The 24,565-nt window shown below is 36.6% G+C and overlaps 5 protein-coding genes across 16 annotated transcripts in view; 1 reads left to right on the plus strand and 4 right to left on the minus strand.

Moving 5' to 3' along the window:
- The window catches only part of RYa-R (RYamide receptor), a 20,340-nt gene extending 19,649 nt beyond the window's left edge, over nucleotides 1-691 (minus strand). Inside the window, exon 1 of the mRNA XM_011315373.1 lies at nucleotides 507-691. The gene's annotated coding sequence lies outside the window, so the exon portion shown is untranslated. The remainder of the gene's footprint in view (nucleotides 1-506) is intronic.
- Nucleotides 692-1,645: 954 nt separating this feature from the next.
- Nucleotides 1,646-5,860, minus strand: LOC105273159 (uncharacterized). Of its 2 annotated transcripts, none has more exons than XM_011315430.1 (7): nucleotides 5,479-5,860; nucleotides 5,268-5,337; nucleotides 3,342-3,663; nucleotides 2,873-3,084; nucleotides 2,717-2,770; nucleotides 2,536-2,639; nucleotides 1,646-2,443 (listed from the first exon to the last, which is right to left on the minus strand). In XM_011315430.1, the coding sequence occupies exons 2-7, from the start codon at nucleotides 5,328-5,330 to the stop codon at nucleotides 2,227-2,229; spliced, it is 972 nt and encodes a 323-aa protein (XP_011313732.1). In that variant the 5' UTR covers nucleotides 5,331-5,337; nucleotides 5,479-5,860; the 3' UTR covers nucleotides 1,646-2,226. The 2 variants fall into 2 exon arrangements, with proteins under 2 accessions (XP_011313732.1, XP_011313731.1); XM_011315429.1 differs by having other exon boundaries at nucleotides 5,268-5,389.
- A 296-nt stretch (nucleotides 5,861-6,156) lies between these two features.
- On the plus strand, nucleotides 6,157-15,705 carry LOC105273163 (uncharacterized). 3 transcript variants are annotated; one of them, XM_011315442.1, is made up of 7 exons: nucleotides 6,157-6,364; nucleotides 12,017-12,131; nucleotides 12,290-12,721; nucleotides 12,845-13,121; nucleotides 13,187-13,279; nucleotides 13,908-14,721; nucleotides 15,681-15,705. In XM_011315442.1, exons 2-6 carry the CDS (start codon nucleotides 12,120-12,122, stop codon nucleotides 14,660-14,662), a joined length of 1,569 nt encoding a protein of 522 aa, XP_011313744.1. In that variant the 5' UTR covers nucleotides 6,157-6,364; nucleotides 12,017-12,119; the 3' UTR covers nucleotides 14,663-14,721; nucleotides 15,681-15,705. The 3 variants fall into 3 exon arrangements, with proteins under 3 accessions (XP_011313744.1, XP_011313745.1, XP_011313743.1); XM_011315441.1 differs by lacking the exon at nucleotides 6,157-6,364 and adding an exon at nucleotides 8,649-8,697; XM_011315443.1 differs by lacking the exons at nucleotides 6,157-6,364; nucleotides 12,017-12,131 and adding an exon at nucleotides 8,625-8,697 and having other exon boundaries at nucleotides 15,681-15,703.
- Nucleotides 15,706-16,248: 543 nt separating this feature from the next.
- On the minus strand, nucleotides 16,249-20,629 carry AdipoR (adiponectin receptor). Of its 6 annotated transcripts, none has more exons than XM_011315437.1 (6): nucleotides 20,500-20,629; nucleotides 18,617-18,894; nucleotides 18,456-18,554; nucleotides 17,957-18,140; nucleotides 17,319-17,881; nucleotides 16,249-17,250 (listed from the first exon to the last, which is right to left on the minus strand). In XM_011315437.1, the coding sequence occupies exons 2-6, from the start codon at nucleotides 18,863-18,865 to the stop codon at nucleotides 17,116-17,118; spliced, it is 1,230 nt and encodes a 409-aa protein (XP_011313739.1). In that variant the 5' UTR covers nucleotides 18,866-18,894; nucleotides 20,500-20,629; the 3' UTR covers nucleotides 16,249-17,115. The 6 variants fall into 6 exon arrangements, with proteins under 6 accessions (XP_011313739.1, XP_011313737.1, XP_011313742.1 ...); XM_011315435.1 differs by having other exon boundaries at nucleotides 20,403-20,629; XM_011315440.1 differs by having other exon boundaries at nucleotides 17,957-18,128; nucleotides 20,403-20,627.
- On the minus strand, nucleotides 20,402-24,500 carry LOC105273161 (solute carrier family 26 member 6). Of its 4 annotated transcripts, XR_892885.1 has the most exons (12): nucleotides 24,269-24,500; nucleotides 24,055-24,165; nucleotides 23,653-23,925; nucleotides 23,398-23,558; nucleotides 23,171-23,338; nucleotides 22,965-23,069; nucleotides 22,768-22,901; nucleotides 22,526-22,688; nucleotides 22,202-22,402; nucleotides 21,830-22,078; nucleotides 20,764-21,766; nucleotides 20,402-20,680 (listed from the first exon to the last, which is right to left on the minus strand). XR_892885.1 is itself a non-coding variant. In XM_011315431.1 (11 exons), exons 1-11 carry the CDS (start codon nucleotides 24,279-24,281, stop codon nucleotides 21,341-21,343), a joined length of 2,004 nt encoding a protein of 667 aa, XP_011313733.1. In that variant the 5' UTR covers nucleotides 24,282-24,500; the 3' UTR covers nucleotides 20,402-21,340. The 4 variants fall into 4 exon arrangements, 3 of the variants coding, with proteins under 3 accessions (XP_011313733.1, XP_011313736.1, XP_011313734.1); XM_011315431.1 differs by having other exon boundaries at nucleotides 20,402-21,766; XM_011315434.1 differs by lacking the exon at nucleotides 22,202-22,402 and having other exon boundaries at nucleotides 20,402-21,766.
- Between the last annotated feature and the right edge of the window lie 65 nt (nucleotides 24,501-24,565).

Raw genomic sequence — 24,565 nt, forward strand, 5'->3', positions numbered from 1 at the left:
TTAGGCGGTCTGTTTAAATATTGGGGAAGAGTTTCTGGTAAAAGATGAAAAAATTGAGTGAGAGTGAGCAGAGCATGAGTAAAATATTCATGACGCTATAAACCCGCGAAAACAAACGACAGAATCATCGAGAGGATCTATAGAGGCCACATTTTCTCTGGACAGCATCTCCAGGAGATTGCGGTATATTTTCCCACGTCTCTCAACGGTTAAACAAATCTCGAGACATTCAAGACGAAAAAGGGTCTGCGTTGATGGTTTATATATTTATTCATAATGGCAGAAGGGGCAGAACATTCGCCCAGAGTTTCATTCATGAAACTCGAAATAAAATTATTAAAATTGTGAGATCTCATGATTTCATGCGATTGCAAACGAAATCATATGAAATTGTTTGGAATCGAATAAAATCTTGAGGACTTAAGACTATTTTATCTGCCCTCTGGCATTTATTAATATAATTTCTCATTCTTTAACATGTCCACATTTTTCGATATATCTCTCACCACAATCTGCTCTCTGTTCTTCATTCGATTTTTTTTTATTTAAACCGATTTTTGAAAATATGATCTGCCCACGCGTCACCTGCATCGGCAGCACCAGCTGATCCCACAACTGCATGTTCTAATGAAAAGCAATATTTCATTTATTGAAAGCCCATGAAATAGTGTCCGCCAATCTGTGAATGACCGCAATTTTTATCGCGCAGGAAGTGATAAGCAAAAGAAATGATAAAATAGGAATTTTGAGGATAAAGTAACAAGAAAATAAAATATTTCATCCATTTTTTTCTGCTCAGGTAATTGTCATTGCACTAATACCAGATTTTTTTTTCACATCTCTTTGCCTTTACAAATCGTTCTTCCAAGAATAAAATAAATAACAATAACTAACAGTCAGAGCCTATAGTAAAACTTCACTATTGATTTTTAATTTTGTACAGTTGTAAAAAAATATAATCTGGCATTTTAATTCTTTGAATTCATTACGTGAATTCACTTTTTATTTTATCCGGTTTAATGACCCTCTGGCAGGTGTGCGTTGTCACGAAACTTTCAACAAGTTTCAGGATAACACTCGATCCAATTAAATTGTTCATTAAGCCCTTCAATACACAGCAGTCAATTTAATCCAACGATCTTCATGACACGGTTACAGTAAATTCCGGACTAACGAGTTGCAAATGGACCGTGTGTACACAATCAGGTGATCACACGATTCCACGAGAACAATTCAAAATCTAAAATCAACTTAAACATTAACTTAAGTCAAAACTAAAATCAACTTAAAATATAAACAAGTGGTTTTATTTTACAGCTACTCTTATTTTTTCATGCAAATGATTTTCTCCATTTTAATTTCAACATTATAATTACGTTTTTCAAATTTTTTGATCGACTAATTGTTATTAATTATTTTTAATCGTCAATCCCATAGCCAAGTGTTAAATTAGGAAAAGTGCATTTTTTCGCGGACAGTTTTCAGCTGATATCTCGAAATTAAGAAAACATAGCGAATTTTTTGTATAAACATTTTCTGGAGTAAAGGATGAGAGCTACAAAAATGGTATTTATGAAAAAATCGGTATCTCCCCTCGATTTCGAGATATTGGCCGAAAATAGGCCTCGAAAAAAATTCAATTATCCTGACTTATCACTTGGCAATAGAATTAATCAATTGATGATCTCATTGATAAAAGAATCGAGACCCCCAACGTCTTGTGACTGATTGAATACCTGAAACCCCGAATGAAATAAAACATTCAATGAATTTCCACAAATGCGACAAATCCATCAGTAAATTGACAATATTATTCATCAAAATAATAATTACACCTCGAATTGAATCACAATTGTAATATCACAATGAAGTTCTCTAACCGCATACACATAAGGAATTATACAATCTCATAAATATATTTCGATATATTAAATCTTACAGACTAGGTCATTGTAAAAAAATCTCCGTTGATGATTGACTGAATTACCCACAACGTTAAAATATCCTGTAGCAATTGCCAAAAGGATTATCAATTAAGAACTCTGTGAAAATCACTGCAGAGGTATTGATAGGATTTAATGTTCGATACTAAATATCTCTTAACGATTACAATTACACTGGGTCTGACCATTGGATGACCATTTGCACTTGATAAAAGGAACAAAGTCCAGGAGTCGAAGGAATTTATAGACGGATTCCCCAAGTCCTGGAGAATTATTTTGGTATTCAGGTGTCACTCTTCTCCAGGTTGACACCCATTCGGAGACTCGGATCTCCAATGAATTGAATCTGACAGCAGCAGCTTGTGGGTATTTGAAATAATTCCCTTGTCAATTTACCAGAGACAACAGCCACTAGTTCACGGTAGATAAAATTTTGTTTGCACATGGTCTTGTAGCCACTAGCGAAGCCGTCCACTAGTTTACAGGCGGAGTTATCATTTCTGGAGATGAATGAATTTCCAATTAATTTAATGACACTGGCCAGAAATCAATCGATCAATCAGGAAAATAATTAATGAAAATTCAAACTCACTCGCATATTTCCACACCAATGGACTGAGTGAAGTTGTCAGTGTTGGCAATGTATCTCCATTCGTAATTCCTGTTCTGGGCAGCTCTAGGCCGAATTACATGTTTCTGTAAATAAATAAATAAAAATCTACGATAGAAGATATTATTGGAAAATAATTCAAGTGAGTAAACAATTCGGTTACCTTTGATTCGCAAAGGACTTCGTCTTGTCCTGAAGTTCTCAGTGAAATCGTTGGCTGGAAATATAAAGGTGAATAAATGAATAAGTGAAATGGAATGGTTCTGAGAGGTTCAAGGGATTTATCGAGGTGTGACACTAAGACATTTTGACAATTTACCTCTAGCTCATCCCTGATCTGTAGATACTTGAGATTTACGTCTGACCTGACGATCCGGTTGATCAGATCTGTGGGATAGAACGGTACGTCCTCGCAGAAGGTTCCACGTCTACATATCGGCACTCTTCCATAATTATTCAGCTTTGACAGCTTACCGTGATCCGGGAATATTATTTCGTCACCAAGTTTGGAGGGAATTACACCTCCGGGTCCTAAAACATGCGTCAGCCAAATTATTTATTTCCATCGATAACATTAATTTAGTTGCAAACTCATTTTTATCTGATTTATTTCGATGCCCGAATGATAATTTAAAAGATAAGAATGGGAAACGAAAAAAAATGTGACGTTTTCTAAAATAATATTGTTAATTTATTCGTCTCGTAAATGTTATTTAATTCTCAGAGACGTCAAGTAAATTTGATAATTGAAAATAATTAATGATGGGGGAAGGGAAAAAATTACTCACTCCTCCCACGCTTGAAGTCATATCGTCTGAGTTGCATCTCGTCGATGGGGGATTGATCCCCGGGTTCGTCAGGCTCCTCTGGAGATAATCGAAAAGCTTCCTCGAGGAGTCGCTCGGTTTCCTCGTCAATTTCTTCATTTTCCCCAGCACCTGGGGGAGACCCTTGACCCTTGTCCCTCGGTTCTGATCCCACGACGTCATCACTCTCAAGGTCGGAAGCTATTCCCGAGGATGGCATCACCTGGGGAATCCTCCAGGTGTTATTCTTCGGGGATTGATATCTCCGCCACTCCGGAGGATAACACTCCACTCTTTGAGTCATCTGCAAGTGCAATTAAAATGGTCGTACCCATCTAATTGATCGAAATATTGAAAAATAATCTGCAGTTCGTCGCTCTGACAATGAGTAATGAGTCGATAAGAGCAATTGCGTAAATAAATATAATCTTGAACATGCGATTTCGAATATTACGTTCATCCGGCGGGAAATGCGTCCGTCGATAAATAAATAATTCCTGAAAATTATATCTCCAAACAAAATTCATTGAATCCCTCACTTTTATGTTTAATTACAATAATTATTAATCACCGATTTTTCGATTTCACCAGCAGAAAATCATTTATCTTGAGAGATTTATCTTTCCACTCGTCTTTTTAACGATCGGAAAATAAATTAATTATCGCGTAATTCATGTCGGCATGACAATAAGTGTTTCAAATGTTTATGAATGTTTAAAATGTCTTATTAAAAATTTATTCGATGTATTTGTTCCGTTATTGGTTCAGGGATATCCTCTGGACGTTATCTCGCGGTTAATTGAATTTTTATCGGGGGGAGGAGTGAATATTATATTGGATCTGATATAATTACCAAAATTCGTTTATTACTTCCTCATGCGACGTATTTTATGAGTTTGATCAATTGCCTTTCTTATCTCGATCGGGAAATCGTGACAATGATTCGATAATTGAGATCGATCAGGAATTCGTTTATCGGAGGAATACGCGATGAAATCATAAAAAAAAATAACGATTTTTCATTGAGCCTCGGATTTAATTAATTGATTTTATTTTTCAAATCAGTCACTATTATTTTCATTCAATTATACCGATATCTTTCTATTTTTATCCGAATATTTTGTGACTTATAAATACAGCCGAAATCATTATCACGCCGATAAATTGTTTCGATTGATTAGAACGAATTTTTACAAATGTTATTGTATCAATCAGTGATTATCGATTAATTCCGCGGCAAATCGATCTACAGATATCGAAAATAATTAATTCGTCATGAGAAAAAAATTATCCAAACAATAAAAATGGATGCCATTCGCCGCTTTTTGGATCCACAATTTTACTCTTTTGTAAATTGGATTAAAAAATGGGGGATGTATAACGGGAGATAAAATCCATGATAACCGGATATCGTAATCAATACTGCAGGGAACATCAATCGAATGTGAATTCTCTCGATTGCGTCTGACGAATCCCTCGGGATTTTATGCCCCCGGGATTTTTCGTTCTGCCGACGATAATGAAATATTATAGGTCGGAAAATATTTATGGAGAACACAAACCAAAAAAAAAAAAAGATGAACAATTTGAGCAGCCAAAATAAACAAAAAAAATAATTATCACTCCTGGGTAATGATTAACAATAAATTGCAATTTCCCGCGTTTTTATGCCGCGATGATTAAAGAATATATCCCGGAATTAATTTATAACAATCCCCAATTATGATGAGAGTTGTTAAATAATTTATGTTCAATTCATTCTTAAATTGATCAACAATAACTGAAACACTCCCCTTCAATCCCCTCTTTCGCACTGGAGCCACGTGCCACTACCTCCCCATGTGCAAAAATAAACTAAACCTTAATTTTCTAATTAAACAAATACAAATAAAAAAAAACGATAATTACCAGAAAAACGAGAAACGAGAGAACGATAGCGGCAGTCTGCCAAATTCTCCTCTCCATCCTCATAAATAGACTAAAAAAAAAATTAACTGAAAATGTGCAACTCCCTGAGCACCGAGTGCACCCTCCAGTGTTAACAAACAAATTAAAACGTCAAAATGTTGAAACTATTCAATTTGTTAACAAGTACGGGCTACTATGCGGCACCACGTACCTCCCAGCAATACGATTCCAACACTTCCACCCAAGTATTTATACACTTACACATCACAATTTACACCTCACAAATACATGTTTAACTTCTCAGTCCTCCGACTCAACGATTGACGAATAAATCCGTTACGTTATTCGTCGGTTATCAAAAGCTCCGGGGAGTTCCATCTGACGTCAGACCGTCAACGAGGATCAAGGAAAAAAAAAAATCAGTCCATGACCTACGTCTCCACAATTATTTATCATTTATTATTCATTTCAACGCAACGCGAGAGCTACTTATTCCGTGATCATTGATTGATTGTTATTGTTGTTATTATTATTTTTTGTTTAATTTTTAAAGAGTCGATCTGTTCCCTGTCGATTCAAAGACACCACTGGCCCTTGGCTGCTCTCTAAACATGTCCTCCTCTGGACAACTGTAAATTAGAGAGGTACCTGTGGGGGGAGGGAGAGAGGGGGGCATCAGGTAGAGGAGGGGCACAGGTGCAAGAACCTGACGGGTTTTTGGTCTCATTAGGAGGTGAAGACCCTCGAGGATAACCCCGGGAGTTTATGGTATCGATATCCTCGATTTTTCATTGTCTTCGTAATCCCTTCTGTTGATCACAACAACTGGCGCCAGGATGACAGGCCCCAGGTAGTTCTTGAGGAGTTTTCACTTTCCAGGAATTTATCAGTGATTATTTCGTCTTTACGGGGGTCTGACGCCAATTTTTACTCCGCGAATTCCTAAGAAAAAATTCAATTGTTCACTCGTTGCGTTATTTTTCTGGGTTGCACTTCAATTTCATTGGGTACATCATCTTCGGGAGTTTTTTTTTTGGATTCACCTGGTGCCGTCAGGGTTTAGTGTCACTCAGGATTTTTCTCTTTTTTTTTTACATGTCAGTATTTCCGGAAATTTTTGGAAATATTTTTTAAATTACAGGTCATTTAATGGGGATGACAATAATTTCTTCTTTGCACTGTCAAAAACCCATGTGTCATGACAGAATGGGACCAAACGACTCATTTCTCCATGTTATTTACACTCGTTAGTCTCTCGTTTGTCGCGGTCGTTAAATCCACACCAATTGCCTCATCCACATCGACAATAAATAATAATAAAAGCAAAAACAAAATCCTCTAGTCTGGGTAACTGAATCGTAAACATTGTGGCTTGTCCTGGCACTTTATCCTGGAATATCCATCCATGAGATTTATTTTTATCGATTTACTACTTGCGATTTTTCTGCACACGCGATCTAGTCTGCCATCGACACTTTGTTAATTTAATTTTTAATTAGCCGTCACTAGGATTTTGTGGAACGTCTAGAAATTCCCTTTTGCTTCCGGCTAAAAGGCGCCTTTCTCATTATAATTTCCTCGCTCTATCAGATAATTAATTATGATAATGGATTTCCGCCAAATGTTGACATTTCATAATTATTTTTTTTCTGTATTTAAATTTAATAATTCTTATTAATTACAACTAAAGCCATTAATTACTCACCTATTTTTACAATTAAATCAATTAAATTACTAATACGAAAAATCGGGGGAATTGAGACATTTTTTTTTTGGATGAGATGTATTTTTTTTTCGCGAAAGCTTTTGGCATTCGATTCGATTAATTTCCTCGTGCCAACATATGGCGATTGAGATATAAAATAGGATTTCCGGTGTTACATCCGGTGTCGGTCCCAAGAAATCGTCAACATTGTATCGACAATTCCATTTTCATAACAACGATATGGATTTCAGTTTCAGGGAGAACTGGAAAGCTCAGGGGTTCGTAATTACTGTAATCAGTGACTTTAACCTGTGGAAAATTAACCATGCGTTTATTGTATTATATTTCCTTCCCCCATCGAGGATTACACGCTCTTATTAATCCCCGCACTCCCATATCGATAACAATGTTGTTCGACCAAATCGATTTCTACTTAAAGCCCAAATTACAGGAATAAACCGATTTTCCCGAAAAACTATTGGGTCCAGAGAAAACCACCAGAGAAACTTTTTATTTTAAATTTAATTATCTAAAAAAAAGGTATCTTGATACTTCTTCTAAAAATCGATAGTTTCCGTTGTGGAGGAGAATTTAATCGGCTGAAAAAAGTCTTTCTCGTGTTTTTTCCCAGGATTCAGATTTTGTGAGATAAATCGGTAATAAACGGACAGGACTAATGAACCAGCGGAAGTGTGCGGTTAATTATTCATAGAAACGCGGAATTATAATAAAAAAGGAAGTATCAATCATCAATCAATTGATGAAAAAAATTCAACAATCGCTGACCGAAAATGGTGTCTCCCGATTTCTAATGAAAATCCGTAATTAGAAGGTCGTGAACCTGAAGAAGACCGATCACGTAATCAGGAGAAAGTATTTTTTATTCAAAAACAGTTAATTCTACTCTCACTGTACCATCCGAGGGAATCTACTCCGATAACTGAAGGAGAAAGGACAAAAAAATCGGTGGATCGAGTGACAGAATTTATCTAAACCAAAAAAAAAAAAATGGATTTGTCGCTATCGCGCATTCCGCAATTATTTACCAGTTATTTCCTCGTGGAATGTTAATGCTAATCTGAAAAATAACAAATGGAGAATGAAATCTCAATTTCGAGATCAAACGAAACTGACATTTAATCCGCGGAATCATTCCATTTAAATCAATTGTTCAATTGCAAATTTATTATTCAAGAAAGCGCTGTCCACCATTTCACTTACGACTTTCATTAACGCGATTTATCCCGAATTTCAATGAGAATTTTCGCATGTACCCGCACTTTCCTGACATTCACAAATCATTTATTTATTTATCAGATACTCCAGTATTTTTTCTTTTATTTATTCCATCAATCGCAGTAATTACTCGACAATTAATCAAAATTGCACTCACCCCACAAAAAATTATTTATGTATTTAATTATATATTGAATATATATATTTAATTATTCCTTTTTTATTTCCGATAGGAACATTATTCCGTTCATTATTTATTTATCATAATTTTTTTTGGATAATGAGTCCTTTTGGGGAATTCTCGGGTTGTATTATTTATTTATTTATTATTTTCGATGGGGATGGACGTATGAGTTTTATACGACCGCAAAGGTGGGGATTGAATATAAGTAAACTGTAAGACGATGGCACCATTCAGTAAAGTTAAGTGAGAGTGCCTGTGTGTTCACAACGTGTTCTGTTAAATAGCCGCGAGAATTTACCATGAAGGTACAAAAAATATTTCCGGGATTACCCCCCCAAAAAAAAAACACCCCCAACTCCCTTATCATCACCGATTCTCAGTGATTAGTGCAAGTGATCAGGGACTCATTCCCTTCGCAATCGATTGATGATGTGGGCCCAATTTTTTTTTATCCACTCAAGTTCATGCTCGTTACGTTAATACCGTTAATTATTAATCAATTTATTTCTCACTCTCGGTATTATATTTAACAATTTCCGAACTAATGCTTTGCGTCGATAACTTTCTCGATAGTTACCATTTCGAGTGCCATCGAAAGTTGAAAATCTTCTTTCTAGGAGTCGAGACGCGGGACAAAAATACTTTCTTCGAAATTTCTTTTTTTTGGTGTGTTCAAACACAGAATTGTGTCAGCTGGAGAATATAATAATAATATTCCCTCACCATCGCGGAGTTCATCTAAATGTTTATTTACAAAATTTAATCCCTAGAGTAATTTAAAAAACGAAAAATTCACTAGAATTTCCGGATTTATTTAAACTTTAAATTCAAAATCAATTTATTAATCCCTGGATTTGGAGAATTCATAACAAATATTTTAATAATAATAATAATAATCATGATTGGTAATTAATTGATCGGTTAATTATAAATTAATCCAAAGATTCAGTTTTTTTTGTTATCATTCAACTTTTGATAAATGAAAAATTTGAAAAAAAGTTGTGAAAAATTCGGGAATGAGTGTTTTTTTAATCAATGATAATTCGTTAAATCCAGTCATCAGGTATTTGATGCCGAGATAGAATCTTTTCCCCGTCGACCGGAAACCGATGAGAAAGTCGGCGTGAATCAATCTTTGTACTCTCACTTATTCGGCATCGAGAAACCGTTCGACAGAATTACAGAGAAATAAACGAGAGAATGTAGCTACCGACCCCGAAATTGAAGAGTTCATTAAAAATTCAATCCGGGGATTTCCCATTGAGATCAGCTGTCAAAACGACAGACAAACGTCAAGAACCGAAAGCGAAAGACAGAAAATATCAAATCCGCTCATTAAATATTACTAAATTAATAATTCCTCCATTTTTTGTGGAATTCCATCCCAAAATTGGAGAACGCAAAAATTTATTGATTGATTTTAGAGTTAATTGGAAGAATTGGAAATTATTATGGGACTGAATGAATTTTTTTTTGATTTTAAAATTTGCGGTTTTTCAATTTTGAAGGGAAATTCGATTTTTTAGGCTCAATGAATTAAAAACGGATTGGACTCCTGCCCCTATGACTCTCGTGTGTTATCTAGGTCGAGTTTACAGTCGCAAGATCAAGGATCGACTCTCACTCACTCTCGCACTGACTTTTCGTTTCCTTTTTCAAAATGCCAGTTTTTCTCGAGCATTTCCTTTCGCGATATTTTTCCATCTATTGACATTCCACCGGAGCACTCGCCTGTCATTAATATTAATCGAGTTGTCCTGGATTTTTCACAGAAGTAATCGCTTACATTGACGCAATGTGCAATTATTTCTACTCCTTGTATTCAATAATTAAATACAAGCTTCAATTGCTATTTCATTTTTCTCATTATTTCATAAAAAAATCTATGATTCATAATTTCGTTAATAATTCGTGAATTGAGGGAGAAGAATCTATTAATTCGTAATTAGTAATTAATTTACGGGAATTAACAATTGAGTGGAATTGCGGAATTGAAAAAAAGGGAAAGCCGTGAGTGAGAATGATATTATCTTTCGGATTTATCTCTGGGGGTGCAATGACCCGGAATCATTCCACATTTTATTGTTCATGATTACAACAAAAAGAATTGACGTACGCGCGTGGTCGATTCACAAGTATAAAATTATTTACCCATCATCTCAGAAGTTGAGGACTTTCACCGTGAAGTCGAGTCGCTCCACTTGTTACATTCGCCCTGACAAGTCGAGCGCTTAAACCTCACGGAAATTAATGTATCCCCGGGTTATTACGTACATTACATGTACCCTAAATAAATTCTGGGGGCAAAGGAGCAAGAGTTTACGTCTAAATCACCGAAAATCACGTTTTCCTCCCGATTTTCCATGAAAATCAATCCACAATTAATAACTGCAATAATTTATTCCGCCGGAAATCCCAATTACATCAAATTTATATCATCAACCTTTTTTCATATTGAATATTGATATTAATAATCCCCATTAATAATTATTTTATATACATAATTTCCATACATTTCTGGATATTTATTTCTTCATGCTAATTTACGTAACGTAAACCGGAAATATTGATTACAAATAATCGGTACCTCCCCGGGGAGTCGCATAACAATATAAAATTCTTAGAAAATATTTTCCGGGATAAACATTAATGAAGAAGCGTGGGAAAACCTCTGGATAATTGGAATAATGATAATAACTGTTGACCGCCGTCAGGAAAAAAAATCCTGTAAAAAATTTTAGCACCGGAGTAATCAGAATCTATCGGCCATGAAACGATAATTACCCTTTTACAATGTTTAATAAATATCTAATGGATTACAACAATCGTCGATTTTATTTTTAATTGAAATAATTTTTTCACTCATGTTTTTTACATCACCATTAATTATTATATCATCGCAGAATCCATTACAATCTATTGTTTTTTTTTTTGTAATGGCCGGTCGTTTCGAATGAATTAATCGAATTTTTTTATCGATTTCATTTTCGGTCGGTGGGTCAGTGGGAATTAAATCCGAATTACAACATCGGGTTCTGTTTGTATATGAAATTACGACGTAAATCAATTTATAAAATTAAAATTCAATCCTCGCGGGGGTAATAAGAATTCGAAATCAATGTGTGAGTAATTTATCGTTAGCACGTGTACGTCGATTCACGTCAGAATGAATGATGAGTTTGATTTTAAAAAATTAGTGGTTTTACACTGGTCGATATTATTCCCGTGGACCAATGATAATGGATTAATGATTAATGATTTTGTTATGATCAGGGAATACCCGTCCCGTCTTCTTCAATTAATTCTCAAATTGTCATTAAAATGATAATCAACCGATTATCGATTCCGTGAAAAATTCACTCACCCCTCATTTTTCGTTTCCTTTGATTATTGTTGGGAGATTGTTAAGAAAAAATTGGGTCATACCTGGGACTTTCTCCGAGGAAGTCGCACGAGATCGTCTAGGCAATTTTCCGTCATTTTTATTACGTTATTTACGAAAATTATTCATTGACCCACATGTCTTAATCGCATGCAACAATTTTCATGGGGAATCGTTTTATTTTCTCATTGTGCGAGGAGAAATTATTCTCGATGGAGAAGAATGAAATATCCTAATTTCAGAAAGCGTGGAGAGACAATTTTTTTAGAGGCTGTTAATGTGCCGTTTAATTAGGGACATTTTAACACACGTGTTGTGCTGTTTTAACCGTTTATTTTCGAGAGAATGAGAACAAAAGTGAGTGGATGAAAAATCATGAAATCGCTGACGCCCGATTCAATCAGTCATCGAGATAAAAAATTAATTGAACCTTTTTAATTCAAGGGAATTCCAGAATTTCAATGGGATCAATTAATTTTTTATTCCTCCATTCACTCATTTTTTTCCATTTCCAGTCGTTGTGGATTCTGTTCATCCTGACATGCCTGATTCCCGTTCAGGCGACGGAGGATCACCTCCTGGAGCGGGCAGCAGCCCAATTGAACAGGTTATCAGGATTCAGGAGGACAGATGTCCCAGAAATGATGAGTGAGGATAAAAATCCAGTAAATAGTGAACGAATCGATGATAATAATAATCTCCTGAACACTGACGCCCTGAAGAGGATCGACGAACTGGCCCAGGCGGCCTACAACTTTTACAAAGATCCCAATTATGACGCAATGATGCAAAGAATAAAGAGATCAGGAAGTGGTGATTTTGTGTCAGGAATAGCAAATAAAGTTGTTGGAGGAGTGGTTGGAGCTGTTGGTGGACTGTCCAGTGGACTCTCCGGAGGATCCAGTGGGCCTCAGGCCCATGACTCCTACGGAGCACCAGTTGAACCGGTAATTATAATTTAAATAATTGTTTTCTCAGTCAGAATCAGGACTTTCTGAGAATAATTGACGAATTATTAATCAATCACGACGGATTTAATAAATTAATTCCGGAATTTAATTTGCTGACAGTACGGCCCGAAGCAATTCAGCATTTTTGACTTCAAAAAGGCTATTCTCAATACTGTCCTTCAAGCACTGAAAGCTCTAGCTGGTGGTGCACTGGCGTTGAAGGGGCAGCTGATTAAGGGTGGAGGTTTCGTGGTGCAGACGAAAGGACGGGTTATATCGTCAGCTGGTGAGGCAATATCATCTCTAGGTTCCAAGATAGCTAGTAGTGCTGTAATTAGTGCACCAAAACCAGTGTACGGTGCACCAGGTTACTCGTACGATACCCATCACACACAAGGTTTGATTGAAATCATTTAAATCATCCCCCGGGTGCTGATTCATTTTAATTTATTCACTTTGTAGATATTTCGTATGATGGACCACCTCCTAGCCCAGATGCATCTTACAACGATCACAGTGTTTATCATCCTGGGCCCTACGGCAGTCCCTCTTCCGGTATGTCGAACAATTTAATTAATATTTGAAATTCAGGGACGAGAATAATATTCCGAGAGTAATCCCAAGGGATTAATTAAAAAATAATTCATTGAAACTCAGTTTTTTTTTTTTGATTAATCATTTATTTATTCGGTGTATATATTTTTTTTGTGAAGGGATTATGGGAATGGAAAAATTTATTGATTGAATTCGTCTGTCAGTCTCTCAGCTCGAGAAGTGAGAGCGGAAAATTATTCTCGGAGTCTATTTTTAATAAAAAAAAAACATTCTCTGTTGTATATAAATAACAAAGATGACGTTGTCGAGAGGCTAGAGGAAAAATCTGAACACTCATTTCCGTTCTGTCGACTTGCTTCCGTAGATGGGATAATTAACTCTCGTGTTTGATTAAGACTCTCCGTCATTACTGTGCGCACGCTAGGGATAAATCGGGTAAATCCCGTAAATAACTGGATAAATTCATGCATGCTGGGGCGAATGTGGATGAAAATTCTCCACAATTTCCCCATTAAAATTCTCAATTAATCCAATTAATCAATTAACGAGACTAAAAACGATGAGAAAAGTCGAGGAACTAAAAAAAAAACTAGAAAATAACGACAGGACTGACTGACGAACTTTACAGACAGCCCAGCAGAGGATCCAGGGCTTCTCCTGGTGAAGGATACGAACCCAGGGGATTCCCCACACTCAGATGACCACCAGAATCACATCCCAGTGGAGCCTCACCATCCGGAGTCATCCCAAAGTGGTGGAACCCTGGAGGAGAGTTTCGGAGGGCCTCCGAAGGTGTCAGCCATCGGGAAATTCACTGGTGTTGTCAGTGGCACCTTCGAGCCCATCCAGAGTCACCAACTGAGTCCTCAAACCAACGACAATTACTACCTCGAACACAAGGAGCCGAGTCCCCAGGACGCGCCCCAGGCCCTCAACCCGGCATTACCTCCAGAAAATTCTCAAGCCCACCAGGAGAACACTCAGAGCAATCAGGAAGCCTTCCAGGCTCTCCAGGCCGTCATCAACCCCCACCTTGGCATCTCCAATGATCAACCCCTTAATTACCAGCACAATCAATTCAATTACCAAAATTCAGGGGCTCATCAGTTTAATTATCAGAATCAAGGACATAATGAGTTGAATTATCAGAATCAGGGAGTTGGATTTAATGGGCAGCAGCCATTGAAGCCGATTTTTGAACAGCAGAATGCCCTGGACTCGGTGAATCTTGGGGTCCTCGGTATTCCTAATTCCTATGGGATTCCTCTGCAACCTGTCGATCTCCCTGGGGGCTATGGGGTCTGGAAGAGGAGTGGATTTTATAGAGTTAAAAAGGGCGCCTACTGGAGGTATCGATCTGAACCCAAAATCTACAGGATATAGACGCGTCTGTGATTTTATTCCAGTCTTCCTGATGTTTCTTACGTCGCTGGTTTATTTTTGTAAATATATGTATATGTTGTTTTCTAATTTTTGTGTATTTTTGTTTTTTTTTTTCGTTATTTTTTGGGGCTTGATTATCGATCATTTGTCAATAATCTTTTGATGTTCCATCCGGTTTAATTGTCTATTTTATATCGAGTATTTTTACTCGAGTGAATTATTCCCGTCGGGGTACAAATTCGTTCGAGTGGAAAACTAGTCGATAATTCATGGCAATTGCAATGAAAGTCACGTAAATAATCAATTGTTTTACGTGAAAATCATGCGAGTATAACGACGTGTGTGACTTTCATTTTTTTTTTGTCGTTTATTTTTATTTTTCATTTTCTCGATTTCAATGAGAGCATTAGTGGATGCTCACAATAGCGCATTTCCAGGTGGAGAAAGTATGAATGAGTGCACTTCAACGATTTTTCTTCAACAGTGAGTGCCATAACCGACAACTTCCGGTGTTTAATATTGTGTTAATTTTTGTTTTTCAACGAGAGAAGAAGACGCCGTGCACTTGACAGTCAGTTAAGAACATTGAATTAAATTTTCGCATGACAAATCTTTTGTTCGGTGGATTTTTTATCTCCGAATTAAACCGATAGAACTGGAAAATCCCGAGGTGAATCCGTTTCCCCGGTTTTCCAGTTTTCTTTAGATCATTTCGGTATTAAATTTGCGACTGTATTCGCGATTTTTAATTAAAAATGGAAAATAATAATTGCATGCCTCCCAGAATTTTGCATAGAAATTATTCAACGGATTGGATTTCCACGAATGCAACAGCCGCAACAGAATTTTTCCTTTTATTGAAAAGTAAGGACAAAGCAAATTCAGAATTTGCTGGATGAATTTTCCAGAGGTAAATTTCCAAACAAATCTTCTCCACTCGATATCTGAACAATAGAGCGCACAGCATCAGCTGAATAAAAGATATTACTCCTGGTTTCTCCGGTATTATTTGTTTCAGTTATCCACACGTACACGTACTACCCCTATCGATACAATCCCAGATACCGAGCCCACCCTCACATCAAGTATTTCGGCTAGAAATTCCACACCACGGGAAATCCGATATCTTCGCCAGTTGGAAGTCTCCACTAGTTAAGAGGAAAATTTGGTTTAGACTGGTGGGCGGTTCGACATGCTCTGAGGAATACCGAGATACAGTAACAAGTACGTGTCCGGATAGTGCTGGATAAAACTCTTAAAACTTGCCAGCAAGTATAAGTGAAGTCGGTGAATTTAAATGGACTGAGTGCTTTCCATCAGTCACCAGAAATACTCAAGACACTAATGCTAATTTTATTTATTATGAATGCTTGTAATGGATGTTATTTTGGCCATAATATTCTTCTCAAAGAATAGAGTACCTCTTACTTTTGAAAATGTTGTTGAGTTTTTTTTTTCTTCAAATTTTATCAATGCACCAGAGAATACGAAAAGTCTCTTCTTTTTTCGGATTATTAATGTTGACAATCATAAATTGAGATTTTAGGGGAGAAGCGGGTTCTATAGAGGATACAGTGATTTTCAAAAATATTTACACATTTATTTATTTAAAGATTTCAATAAGATATAAATGCTAATATACAGCATCACATGACTCCTTTTACCATGAATAATCAAAAATCTGTAAAGATCATTTATAGGTGATGTTTCTTGTAGTGATTAATCGTTCTATTGATTTGCATTGATAAAAAGTTAATAAGTAAATAAAATGGCTAGAAAACCAATGGAATTTCATCGTTCAGATGAGTGCGAAAAAATGATACTCCATTTAACTTCTGTTTATTATATCTTCAGAGAGAATAATCAGCCCCATTTGGAAGATAAACACCTGAGGAAACTTTATAGAAAATTGTCGATGTTCTTTAAATTATTTATCACATTTTTAATTTTATTCTCTTTGCTCCACTCGTGTCCCTCCAAAAATGATCTTTCCAAAAAAAAAGTCATGTTGCAATAATTAATTTATGCCTAAGAACTCCCCTGAATCTATAAAAATTTAGAAAATAAAGTATTCGTATGATGAATTGAGAGACGTCCCCTGGGAAATCATCTGTACTAAATTAATGCTCCATTGGTACTAAATCAATAACGATTTTTTAATTAAATTTGTCCGTTATTTTTTCCACTATTTCCCTGGAGTTCTGATCTATTTTTCCGTTGAAAAAAATAATCACTACGAAAGATAACTAAATTTTTAGTGATTAATTACGTAAATTTTTCTCAAGCACTGAATGAGAATAAAATAATCCCAAAATATCCCAACTATAATCAGTAAAAACGCATTATGGACGACCGAGGAAATGAAAAAATAGATAAAATAGTGGATAAATCTCGAGTATTGAAGAGACACCTTGATACAAGATTCCATAACACCCGTATAAATGAAACAACAATTAAAAGGCTAGAACCTGTGCTGGATTGGCACAATCACCAATAGTCATTCTGTACATTGCCATTTCGGTAATACCATGATAATGAACGAAGGCAGCTGCTATCACCAGCACATGGAATATCTGATGACTCTGGAACTGCGATAAAAAAAATCCAAATAAATAAAAAAAAATATTGAAACATACCAAGTAAACGTAAAACTCACCCAAATATCAAATTTTCCTGGAAAAAATCGTTCTGGAACTCTGAGTGCATAAAACAATGCCCCTAACACATAGAGACAGCCCATGAGTATGAGCCAACCGAGAGAGGCTTGACTGATAGCCTTGAACCAGCCCTCAGCAATGGCATAATGTACTGCAGGTATCACTCCACTGAGACCGAATCCCATGAAGACACCTGCCCTGAGAGGTCGATAACTGGGTTCACCAAATCTCTCCCATAATGATACAACAATACTCGTGATCCCAAGAGCAACGACGACAGACAGATAAATGAGTTTTGGCTGATAATCGCAGTAAAAACCGTAATAAAGCCAGGGTACGAAGCTACCCATTATGAGCATTGCAATACCGCAGTAATCGAGCTTTGAAAATAACCTTCCAACACACTCACTGTGACAGTGAACAGTGTGAAAGGCGAAGGACATGCCAAGGCATATTATTGCACCAGCAAAAAATGTTGCAAAGACAATCTTCTCCTCGAATTGGATTTCCATGGGCGGTCGTGTTAGGAAGAATATTGCTATTCCTATAAAGGCTACACAACCTGAAATATCGAATTTAATAATTGATTTAATCAATTGGTATTAATTAATCGCGGAGAATAATTTGTGATTCTCACCCAATAAATGAGTCCAGATATTGCCAGTCTCTGTGTGAATACGGAAGATACTCTTGAAACAAGCGTAGAAGGACGGCAAGGGTGGACGATGTCCAGCATGTAGAAAATCGTTGTCCTGCAGCCACCTTGGTAAATTACGAAAATGACACTGTTTCCACGATGCCTCCCAAACCTGTAACCAGTACTTACAGTACATTAGACAAACCCAGACAATATTTCGTGGGTAAAATTGGTTATTATCCAATGATTCTAATTCGCCTACTCAAACTCTTCTACTAAAACTGACGCATCTACTGTGATGATGAGCTACGAAAAATTCAATGATCTGTGACGTATTTAATGAAAAAAAAATGGAAAATATTCATCACCTGGACGACAATCCTACAAAGTCAAAGACCTTCGTCAAATATTTATCCACGTAATAAATCTACTCTAATATCATCTCACTTATTCAATTGTAATTGTCAATCGAGGTCAGTTTGAAAATTCAGGGACGTACCTTTCGAACAAATTCCTCTGCCTGCTCAGCTGCATTGTGAGCTAGAGCTCCTAGATCAATCTCATCGCTGAGAACTCCTGCCTTGAGTACTTCAGTCATCTGAAATCAAACGAGATTACATTTTTCATTTCCATTGCTGTTGAGTTATTATTATTTTTTACTTCACAATCGAGGAGGTGATCGTCCTCGGGGGTGGAGGGAAGAGGACACCCAACCCCATCCTCCTCCTCTGCCAAACAGCTGGCATCGTCGTCCTCCAGCAACTCTTTGACCTCGTGGAAACCCGGTATGTCACTGTTTAAGGAAACACGATCGCTCCAGGGGATACGATGTCTCAACCCCATCTCCTCAACTCCGGGGCTCAGCGTCTCAATTTTCTCCTCCATTATCACGTCCTCAACGTTTAACATTGCCAATTTATTATTCCAACTCTAATTTCCTGAGAATCAAAATTATTTCACATTTATCTCTGTCAATTAATTGCATATATTACTATTCAATTTAATTAATGGATATGAATATTAGAAATTTTCTAATGAATGGCAATGAAATGCAGAAAGCTCCTCGAGTCACGTAGAAATTTGCGGAAGTAATTCCGTAATAACACACGGTGAAGACATTCAGTAGAACCGGGCGCTTTCTCTGGTATTTTTTTGCTTCTTTTGCGTTGTGAAATGTGTAAAAAACTTTTAAATTAAATTACAACTTCACTATCTACCAAAGCATTGATAATGAGAAAGGCCTGGAACGACTCTCGTTACACTGTCTGGTAATATTTCTAACGGGACATCGCGCTGAATAATTTATCCACATCTATAGCCGTAATTTATCAATCACAAGTGTTTCATTTTGTAGTACGCAGCATAATTCAAGTGAAAAGTAAAAAAATTTCTGGGCTTCAGTCGTATATCGGATGTATTGGAAATAATTAAATATTCTTCACTTAATTGTAAATCAATAATTACGAGTAAATTGAACATCGAATTCACCGAAAGGGGATTATCAATTGTCTGCACTGATGTCTCGGGTTAGCGAAGTCAAATGCTTCTCGAATCAGAAATAAATAAAAATATATATCAGTGAATTGATAGTTTATCGATTTTTACTTTGCCCGAGCGATTCCACTTATCGCAATTGGCGTCTAATCGAAAACATGTGCTGTAGGATGCGTTATCGATTCGTCTTACTAAATTTATCACTGAGGATTATAGTTTTCACAGCTCACGTGGTCCCGTGTGTTTTCATTAATTAATTCAATTTGTGGATAACTAAAGAATAATTTCGCTGTCAGTCTTATCATAATTTTTTTAATTCTGATTATTCCGTCAATCATCAGTTATAAGTCATAAATCAGACGCCAGTCAAAGGTTACGTGGGATCAGATGATTGGAATATCTTTAGAGGGATAGAATGAGATCCGTTTAACTGAAAATAAAATTTACTCGTCAGACCACTTTATTTCCTGTCTGATTTTCCGGGATCTCGAACTTTCCTTGACTTGTCAAAGAAACAGCTATAAATGGATACCGAAAATTATTTTTGACCTACTCAAAATTTCAAAGATCCCCCCCAAAAAATAATTATTATCCATAACGCCACGTGCATCACTGCAACTGTCCATTAAATCAATGAATAGTTTAAAAAAAAAATCCTCAACATTTATTTTCACAATATCACTATGATAAATCATTTTCTACGGGAGATAAAATATATTATTCACACTTACGGTAAAATTAACGACGACATAACGAAAAACATTAATTATCTCATCCCAAGAAATTTAATTAGCGGAAATTCATGGAATCGTGATGTAATCGAAAATTAAAATGGTCTGAAAAATTTTTTCAACGACAAAATTTCCTGAAATGACGTACTGACGTGTCCATTTAATCCTATGATTATTCAAATGCACCGTTAGTGCTTGATACAACAAAGTCCAAGTCTCACCTGATTAGAGACGATTTATTTCTCAATTCCTCGCATGAATTTACCAAGTCAATCACCAATAATGAAAGCTGCACGGTAATTTACAAATGCTCATCACCTTGACTTTCCAAATTTTCGTTGACATAAGCGATTATTAACACTGGATTATTTTGATTACGATTGATTTAGTCAGTCAGCTGTTCACAAGCAACTGTTAGCCCCGACTCTGAGCCTCCGAGTGACAATTTCATTCTGTTCATGTCCAAAGGCTCATCGCCATTTTGAATTTAAACCTCCACCTGAAAACATTGACCTCTCAAAACAATCCGTTATTTTTACTCGTTTATTCCCACTGAATAATAAACGACAATAAAATATTCACACAACAATTGATTTTGCAACTCAAGGATAACTCTGAAAATATTTCATTATTTTATTCAAAAATCGATTAAAAAATTACATAAGTACAGATTCTGATAATTTTTTATACAATTTTCATCGACAATTGTCGGCATTCGTTAAGTAACACGTGAAATCTTTGGATACTTCAACGATTCTGACATCTTTGGAAATATATTGAGAATCTATTTGTCATCTCGAATGTAAAACACTCGATATCACAGACAGCGATTTCACGAGTGATAAAATAATCCGATCTGCTGTTAGTGTTTTGAGTGTGAGAATTTATTGTCATGCGTTGCACGATTTGTGGAGAGGCCAGAAGATTGGTATAGGCATGAAGTAAACCCGGAGATTATCATCGAAAATAAATGATTCATCTGTTCCTCCACTTACCCATCGAAATCCTCTGGCATAAAGTAATAACAATGAACTAAATAATAATACTATTTTTCTCGTGGAATTATCTTCTTGTCATGCTAATTGTTCTACATTTCACGATCAATTAATAATCAATTAATCAATAAAAAAGAAATTACTGAGCCTATGAGTTCGTAATATCATCTGACTATGAACTTATCACAGGCATATGTAACCGCGTCATGAATCGTCGCGAATATTTTGAAGCTGTGATCGCCTTTTGAAAATTTCTCACATCTCACAAAACTCTCAAAGACAGGAGCAGAACATCCTGCGATGTAAATTTCTATGTCAACTGTTGAAAAATCATCAGCAATGGCATGTAACATTTTAATACCACTGGGATCGACGTAACTCAGAGCACTCATATCCATTATGACGCAATTCAGGTCTTCCTGCTCCTGATACACCTGCAGCCCATTTTTCGCCCGTTTTGCGCGAATTTTCAGGACCTTCTGAGGTATCACCCCCACCAAACTGAAGACCTGGGACTTGAAGTGATTAGCATTAGCGAAATTCAAACCCCCGCAGTAGTGGAAAATCTTTATTCCCTGGAGTTCAATAATCTGGAATTGAATTTATGCGTTATTGTGGGGAAAATTATTTAGTGGAAAATATTTAGAACTCACGCTCTTGTAACGAGTCAAATCCAGATATAAATCAGTATTTGGCACGTGTCCAAGTAAACAGGCATATGGTTTTATGCTGAGTAGCAAAATACTGGCAACAGACGTGAGGAGGCCAGCGAGTAAACCGATATCAATTCCGATCAATACAACTGTTAGTACAGTGACAATCCAAACCATTCCATCGAGTTTGCTGAGTCTCCAGAACCTGGGCAATTGTTTAGCCTGAAGGAGCATTCCCTTGAGAGCCACCTGCAATCATCAAGAGATATATCACAATTTGGAAAAAAACAATCGATCCATTCAATTCAGAAGAATCGGTTTGCAATTTCTCAATTTACTGAAATCCTTCGTAATTTCATTGACTCCACGTACCACAATTATTGACGCCAGCACACATCTTGGCAAAGCTTCAAAAAAGGGGCCAATCCACAGTAGAATAATTAATAGGAGAGCACAGGAAACAATACTGGCTATTTGTGTTTTTCCACCTACAGTTTGTTGTATCAGAGATCGACTGAGCGATGCAGACACTGGCATGCAGGGGAAGAATGATCCTACTACATTGCTAATACCCTAAACACCAAGAGAAATTAGTGGATCGAGAGATTATGAGGAAGGGATGATTCATGGATTGAGGAAGAATCACTGGGATTTTAATTAAAAAAAAATCCCATCAATTTCCAATAATTGAATTACCATTGCAAATAGCTCTTGATTCGAGTCAATATCGTACTGGAGTTTTTGAGCAAATATCAGGGCCATTGAAAGCGTTATAGTGTAGGAGACCATGGTGATGGCAATGCAATCGACAGCAACAGTCGGCAGCAACTGGAAAGTGGGGATTTCGGGCTTTGGCAGTCTGCAGAATCATTAATCTCACCTTCAATTAACCCAGATCCCCATGAGTTTGGGAATATTTCATGGAAATATCAACTCACCCCTTTGGGATATCACCCACAGTCTTGATGCTGTACCGTCCGGACAAGTCGAAATAATTGGATATTAATGAGCCGGTCACAACTGCTATTAACTCGATTGGCAGTGGCATACTGCACTTCTTCTTGATCCAGGGCTGTGATAATTCCATAATTGTTGAATTAATAATTGGTTAATCAATGGAAATTGCTAGCTGTACCTTCAAATATTCATTATTCGACCACATAATTACGATGGCAACAGCTGATACGATAATCGCTGCGTAATTTGGATTTTTCAGGCCTCTCACTGTGTCTATTGTCGTCTGGAATGAATATTATTAATTAAAAATATATTTCACTCCAGCCAATTACTCCGTAATGGAATAATTGAAATAACTCGCGTGAATAATTAAATAAATCTCACATAAACCATTTCAAAGTGGTCAACTTTACGTCTCCGTAATGTCAGTCCTAAAAGATCTTTAATTTGTGACATGAGTACGTGAATAGCAGCTCCAGTTGTGAAGCCATTAACGAGTGTTTCACTGAGTAAAGTGCTAATAATTCCCAACCGTAAGAAGAACATCATAATCTAGAGGTAAAAAATTCGTCATTGCAATTTCCTCAAGATGAATTTATTCATGGAATTACCTGCATTATTCCAACGGTGAATGTCACAGCAGTTGCCACCTGTTGTGGCGTGTAGATTGGCACTGTTTCATTACCATTGACCTTGTCAGTCAGGGTATCTTGAGGTGTTGAATAAGCAGCCACTGCTTTGCCAGTCATTAGGCAAACGATGGCAAAGGTTCCTGAGGATGACATTATTATAAAATTTTTTAAAATGTCTCAAGCCTCGAGATGCATTTGGAATTGAAATTGAATTGCTATTTCGATGCAACTGACCCATCGAGACGTGTCTGGACGTTCCAAAAAAGAAATAAACGAGCACTGGAAAAAAAGCCATGTAGATACCAACGACTGGTGGTAGATTTCCCAGAAGTGCGTACGCCATACCCTGGGGTATGTGCATAATCGCCACTGTAATACCAGAAATAATATCCGAGAGTATATCGTCTCTCCATTTATATTTCCTCAGCCAATCTATAACGGGTAGCACTGATGTTGCACAAGAGTGACATGACTGTTGCTTCAGAGTCGTCGAAATGTTATCGATAACTGGGAAAAATAAATGGGTGAATAACAATAAGAAGAGTAAATGTTAATCAGTTCATCAATGAATCCATTAACGCTTCCATGATAATTACGAGTTATCGCGTAATTTAAATTGCAGGAAATAATTCTCACGTGATGTCTTGGGTTTTTCATACGAAAATTCCTGATTCAGGGAATTCTGGTCGTACAGGGGTCGATTGATTCGCAGATGAACTACTGTATCCACCTGTTTTTCCACGTCATCTGGAAAATTATTTAATTATTTATGAATTAGAAAAAATGTCGAGTTTTCCCGGCTTTCATGCTTTCCCCAAATGTCAAAAATGTCAAAGTCCGAAGTACTCACCGAGTAAACTCATGTTGGAGCTCGTGACAGTTGAATTTTAGTCGTGTGCTTTGCGTCAGTTTTGAAAAATCACTGACGTCTAGTTCACGAGCACTCGATAATTGGACCTCGCTGGTTTAAGCGGGAAAGGAAGAATTCAGTGAAAAAAAAATTAGGCCATGAGATTGCCAGCTGATCACTCGACGCATGCAGGAGTTGAGAGTGAACTACTCTAGTCAATCTAGCAATCGGAAAAGTGAAAAATGGGACAGATAGGGATCAATGGAAAAGGCAGGAAAATTGGGGACTAGGTGCAAA

The sequence above is a fragment of the Fopius arisanus genome, unplaced genomic scaffold (genome assembly GCF_000806365.1).
Source record: "Fopius arisanus strain USDA-PBARC FA_bdor unplaced genomic scaffold, ASM80636v1 scaffold00004, whole genome shotgun sequence".
In the NCBI taxonomy this organism is placed as follows: Eukaryota; Metazoa; Arthropoda; class Insecta; order Hymenoptera; family Braconidae; genus Fopius; species Fopius arisanus.

What these genes read in the sequence shown, in the direction of transcription:
- LOC105273159 (XM_011315430.1), bottom strand. Translation starts at nt 5,330, where the DNA reads ATGAGGATGGAGAGGAGAATTTGGCAGACTGCCGCTATCGTTCTCTCG. An exon ending in AGATCAGGGATGAGCTAGAG is followed by an intron (nt 2,771 to 2,872) that starts GTAAATTGTCAA and finishes TTATATTTCCAG; the next exon opens with CCAACGATTTCACTGAGAAC. An exon ending in AAGTCCTTTGCGAATCAAAG is followed by an intron (nt 2,640 to 2,716) that starts GTAACCGAATTG and finishes ATTTATTTACAG; the next exon opens with AAACATGTAATTCGGCCTAG.
- LOC105273163 (XM_011315442.1), top strand. An exon ending in CGATACCCATCACACACAAG is followed by an intron (nt 13,122 to 13,186) that starts GTTTGATTGAAA and finishes TTCACTTTGTAG; the next exon opens with ATATTTCGTATGATGGACCA. An exon ending in CTACGGCAGTCCCTCTTCCG is followed by an intron (nt 13,280 to 13,907) that starts GTATGTCGAACA and finishes CGAACTTTACAG; the next exon opens with ACAGCCCAGCAGAGGATCCA.
- LOC105273161 (XM_011315431.1), bottom strand. An exon ending in TCACCGTTGGAATAATGCAG is followed by an intron (nt 23,339 to 23,397) that starts GTAATTCCATGA and finishes TTTTACCTCTAG; the next exon opens with ATTATGATGTTCTTCTTACG. An exon ending in ATTTGACTCGTTACAAGAGC is followed by an intron (nt 21,767 to 21,829) that starts GTGAGTTCTAAA and finishes ATTCAATTCCAG; the next exon opens with ATTATTGAACTCCAGGGAAT.
- AdipoR (XM_011315437.1), bottom strand. Translation starts at nt 18,865, where the DNA reads ATGTTAAACGTTGAGGACGTGATAATGGAGGAGAAAATTGAGACGCTG. An exon ending in TATCTGGACTCATTTATTGG is followed by an intron (nt 17,882 to 17,956) that starts GTGAGAATCACA and finishes TCGATATTTCAG; the next exon opens with GTTGTGTAGCCTTTATAGGA. An exon ending in CAGGAAAATTTGATATTTGG is followed by an intron (nt 17,251 to 17,318) that starts GTGAGTTTTACG and finishes TTTTTATCGCAG; the next exon opens with TTCCAGAGTCATCAGATATT.